General features: G+C 30.6%; 1 protein-coding gene across 1 annotated transcript; it reads left to right on the forward strand.

Annotated features, from left to right (window-relative positions):
• Positions 1–1,611: 1,611 nt before the first annotated feature.
• Positions 1,612–4,911, forward strand: Ublcp1 (Ubiquitin-like domain-containing C-terminal domain phosphatase 1). Its single transcript, XM_018551110.1, has 2 exons — positions 1,612–1,812; positions 3,773–4,911. Exons 1-2 carry the CDS (start codon positions 1,653–1,655, stop codon positions 4,600–4,602), a joined length of 990 nt encoding a protein of 329 aa, XP_018406612.1. The 5' UTR covers positions 1,612–1,652; the 3' UTR covers positions 4,603–4,911.
• Positions 4,912–5,296: the final 385 nt, after the last annotated feature.

Below are 5,296 nucleotides of genomic sequence, written 5' to 3' on the forward strand. Positions count from 1 at the left end.
GTCATTCTCGTTGCTTTAGGAAAAATGAACGTAACCGAGAAACAAAAAGGAATATTACTTTCCTTTATGCAAAGATATCCCGATTTCGGCAGAGGACGTTTACGATACAATAGTGAAAATAAACGAAAAATTGTAAGAATGTTATAAATATTAATTATTATTTTTATTCTGTTAATTACATTTTCACAAGTGCTTTTTTATAAATATTTTTCTTTTATATGGTCTTTGTTTTTAAATGTATTTTTATATTGTGTGTGCTTAAATGGTTATAGGATGAATTTTGGGAAAAATTATCTATAATGTTAAATACTGCAGCATGCGGACCACGTAAATCCTGTAAAGAATGGGCCAAGGTAATTTTCATATTTGGTAATATTTATTATGTAATGAATCCTTAATAGCATAAACATATGAAATTATAAACAATTAATTTCTTTTTATTAATAAATTAATAAGACTGCTATGTACAATATAAATGTATTAAATAAGTAAGAAAATTGCATCATAGTTGCTGTTTTATGTAGCCTAAAACAAATAAAAACATTGTATTATTGCATTATGTGTGAGCGTATATATATGTATATATTATATACTTATATGAAGATATGTATAGTTATAATATTGTGATATTATTTACAATTAGTATAGAGGTAGAAATAATAAACAAGTATTATTCCATATAATAGCGTACACGTTTAAAAACTACACTAAATATACATTTTTCAAACGTTTTTAATGTTTTGCACATATTAATAATTATGCACATTAATGTTTATAATTCATAACATATAAAGCATAATTTATTTAGGTATATACTTTACCTATATAACTTTTGAAATGTACTGTTTGGGATATCGAATGGATCTTGTGTATCCCGTAATCGTCTTCTAATTAAATTTAAATTTTTTTTACGAATATTATTGTCATTATTTTCATTTTCCTCCATGCAAAGAAGCATAAAAATGTCCATTACGTTAAATAAGCAAAATTTCGTTTGAACAATTTCGACTAGACACACGGTAAATATAATTCTTGTTTATACAAGAACCCGCTCCTCTTAAATTTTGATTAAAATATACTCAATCGATGCGTTTTTTGTATAAAACGAAAGAATCTGACAGAAAAAAGTGTCTCTCTGCCCTACGAACCGAGATATTAAAGCGGGGAGCACAGACTTTTGCATAACGCATAAAGCATGTGCATAAGGAATTTTATTGGTCCATTGACTCATGCATAAGAAAATGGACCAATAAAATTCCTTATGCACATGCTTTATGCGTTATGCAAAAGTCTGTGCTCCCCGCTTAAGCGTTGACGACTGTGCAGGTTATAGGCACACTTGGCACAATTCACTAGAAATTTCTTGCCGAACAATCTCACGTGAAAAATATCGCATTCTCACTATGATGAAAATTAGCCAATCAAGTGAGAGCTCACTTTTATGATTTTCACTAGGTTTTAAGATACACAATCACCCCCCTGATTGGTTGTCTGGAACTATCATGCGCGTGAGCATACCCTGATCTTTATACCATGACCAGACCGTATTGCCTCCTCATACTTTAGAGGGAGGCAAGAGCCATTAACTAAGAAGAAGAAGAAGAAGGCTCGCAATATGCACGCGTTCCACTGATGTAGTTGAAAAAGCGAAAATGGAGAGTGAATTAAGAATTGTAGTGAAATGGAGTGGAAAAGAATACGATATCCTCGATATTCAAGAGGAAGACACGGTTCTCACTCTGAAAGAGCGTATACATAGAGAAACAGGTGTTCGTCCGGAACGTCAGAAACTGCTAAATTTGAAGTTTAAAGGTTATATTTTTGAACTTTTTTTGACAAGAGTTCTGACAGATATTCATTATTGCAATTATAATCATTTATTTAAGAGTTTATCATCTTCGCATAAAACACAGCTAAATATATATTCAGCTATTAATTATTTATCTATATATATATATGTATTATTTAATTTGTATGTCATATATTGCATATATATATTATATATAGGGTGTTCATTTGAAAATTTTCCAGCTGATGATCTCGAAAAATATAAATGATACAAAAAATAGTTAAAACATGTATTCCATGATTTTGAGGGGGAAAAAGAACGGCACTCTCAATTTTTTATTTGGAGGACGTTTTCAACGTAATTCGAAGGTCAAATTTGTTTTTTTTTTTTATGGAAATGTATATTTTTTATTACAGGATCTTATTCTATGTAAAAAAAACAAGTAACTTCTGTAGGAAATTTTTTGTTCGATTACTAATTTAGGAGATATTTAAGAAAATAACAAGTCATAGTTACTGCATAAAATTTCATTATTTATTATAACAAATGTTCTCTGTTGTTTGTTAAACAATAATAAATGCTATTCTGGAATTCTGAACGAACATTTTGGAAAGTATTTGCTGGAATAGCTCTACATTCCTGTACAATTCTTTGATGTAAATCATTGATATTCTGAACAAACATTTCGGAAACTATTTACTGGAATAGCTCTACATTCCTGTACAATTCTTTGATGTAAATCGTTGATATTTTCTGGTGGAGTTTTATAAACAACGGATTTTAAGTGTCCCTATAAGAAAAAGTCGAGTGTAGTTAGATTAGGAGTTCTTGGTGGCCACTCGATGGCTCCTCTTCTACCAATCCATCTCTATAGGAATCGATTGTTTAGCCACTGTTGAACTGGTAACACATAATGTGGGGGAGCACCATCTTGTTGGAAGCACAAAAGTTCCTCATTTAGCAACAATTCGCCATTTTTATATTTTTGGTTTTCAAGACTTTCAGTTATAAGTGCATCAATAAATTGTCTAGTAAATTTAAATAAAGATTGCCATTCAGTTCGACAGTAACTAAACAATTGATTCCCACAGAGATGGATTGGTAGAAAAAGAGCCATCGAGTGGCCACCAAGATCTCCTGATCTAACTTCACTCGACTTTTTCTTATGGGGACACTTAAAATCCGTTGTTTATAAAACTCCACCAGAAAATATCAATGATTTACATCAAAGAATTGTACAGGAATGTAGAGCTATTCCAGCAAATACTTTCCAAAATGTTCGTTCAGAATTCCAGAATCGTCTTTATTATTGTTTAGCAAGCAACGGAGAACATTTCGAACATTTGTTATAATAAATGATGATATTTTATACAGTAAATATGCCTCTATTTTCTTAAATACCTACTAAAATAGTGATCGAACAAAAAAATATTTTCTACAGAAGTTACTGGTTTTTTTACATAGAATAAAATTTTGTAATAAAAAATATACATTTTCATTTAAAAAAACAAATTTGACCTTTAAATTATGTTGAAAACGCTCTCCAAATAAAAAATTGAGAGTGCAGTCCTCTTTCCCCTTGAAATCATGGAACACGTGCTTTAACTTTTTTTTTGTATCTTTTATATTTTTCGAGATAATCAGTTAAAAAATTTTCAAATAAACACACTGTACATATATAATATTAATAATACACACACGCACGCGCACACACACACACACACACACACACACACACACACACACACACACACAAATATAATTTATAACCCTTAAAATAATTTTGCTTTCCAATATATGAAAGTAAAAAAATTATTGATAGTGTATAGGATATATAAAGTAATAATTCTTTTAATTTATATATTAATTGATTCTTATTAGCTCTTAAAGAATTAGTGAATATTTATAATATATGGTTAATCTATATATATATATAACATACAAAATTATTTTAAAAATATTTAGAAATTTCTTCTTTGTTAGGCAAGGCAGCACAAGATGATGACATAATCAGTAAATTAAATTTAAAGCCTGGCTTCAAACTAATGTTAATGGGTTCACGTGAAGAAGATATTGCTGAGGTCAGTCAAGCACCTGAGAATGTACCTGATGTGATAAATGATCTAGATATAGAAGAAGAGGAAGTAGAGATCGAAAAGGCTGAAATAAATTTACGTAAAATCCAGATACGAATCGATCGCTATAATATCACAGAGCTAAATTCTATAAGAAAAAATAAGAAGCTTCTTGTACTGGACATAGATTACACTTTATTTGATCACAGATCAGTGGCAGAGAGTGGAGCGCAGCTGATGCGTCCATATCTCCATGAATTCTTGACGCGTGCTTATAAAAATTATGATATAGTTATCTGGTCAGCAACTAGCATGAGATGGATTAATGAAAAAATGAAGCTTTTGGGAGTTTCGAATCATCCAAACTATAAAATAGCTTTTCATCTGGATGTTCTTGCCATGATTACTGTTCATACACCGAAATATGGCGTTGTTGGAGTAAAGCCACTGGGTATTATTTGGGGAAAGTATAAGCAGTTCTCTGCGAAAAATACAATTATGTTTGACGATATCAGACGAAATTTCATAATGAATCCGCAGTCGGGATTGAGAATAAAACCTTTCAAACATGCTCATACCAGCAGAGTCAAAGATTTTGAACTGCTGAAACTATCAAGATATTTGGAATTGATAGCTGACATTGATGACTTTCAAACCCTTAACCATAGAAAATGGGGAGAATACAAACCGAAAAAAAATGATCACAGTGAACAAACCAGCAGTAGTGAGGAAAGATAAATTTTGGCAAAACTTATTCTTCATGCCACTTTAACCAGTTGATAGAAGAGACATTGATTGACAGGAGAAATACAGAATGACTTCAAGATTGTATATGATAAAGTGAATGTACGAAGAAGACGCATTAGTCTGACGTTTTAAAGTCATGACTGAAAAACAAGGCTGTCCTACGTTGGATAAGAATATGATGATAAATTTAAGCGTCAATTTCTTCTTATTGCAAGAAAATTTAGAAAGCATGATATTAGGTCTGTTCGCATTGTTTGTACTTTTAGCACTTAGAATTTTTGCTTTCTCTTCTTTTTAATATCCGCATATAAATATATATTTATCTCATTTAATGCAAAATATTTTGGAGGTATCAAGCAACATGAACAAATCTGCATAGCAACTTTTCTGAAAACATATGTATTTTCATATTTTTGTTATTCTATATATTTGTAATATATCATTGGGTTGTATATACACACACGTAATAGCAATTTGAATTAAAAGCACGGAATAGTCAACACGAGAAGTGCAATAATAATAAATTTGGATAAATCCAGTGCTGTATATTACGTTTGCAAAATTTTCTACATGTAGTCTTTGTTATAAGCATTTTACGTCACACGTACCAATCGGCGAACTTTTAATCTTACGCGACATGATGCAGAAATAATTGATTACATCTATGTGGTTTTGTCGAATTATG

Source organism: Cyphomyrmex costatus, unplaced genomic scaffold (genome assembly GCF_001594065.2).
Source record: "Cyphomyrmex costatus isolate MS0001 unplaced genomic scaffold, Ccosl1.0 scaffold1343, whole genome shotgun sequence".
Classification (NCBI taxonomy): Eukaryota; Metazoa; Arthropoda; class Insecta; order Hymenoptera; family Formicidae; genus Cyphomyrmex; species Cyphomyrmex costatus.

Excerpts from the sequence above, each read along its gene's own strand:
- Ublcp1 (XM_018551110.1), top strand. The coding sequence starts at position 1,653 with ATGGAGAGTGAATTAAGAATTGTAGTGAAATGGAGTGGAAAAGAATAC. Across the intron at positions 1,813-3,772 it reads GCTAAATTTGAAGTTTAAAG|GCAAGGCAGCACAAGATGAT; the intron begins GTTATATTTTTG and ends CTTCTTTGTTAG.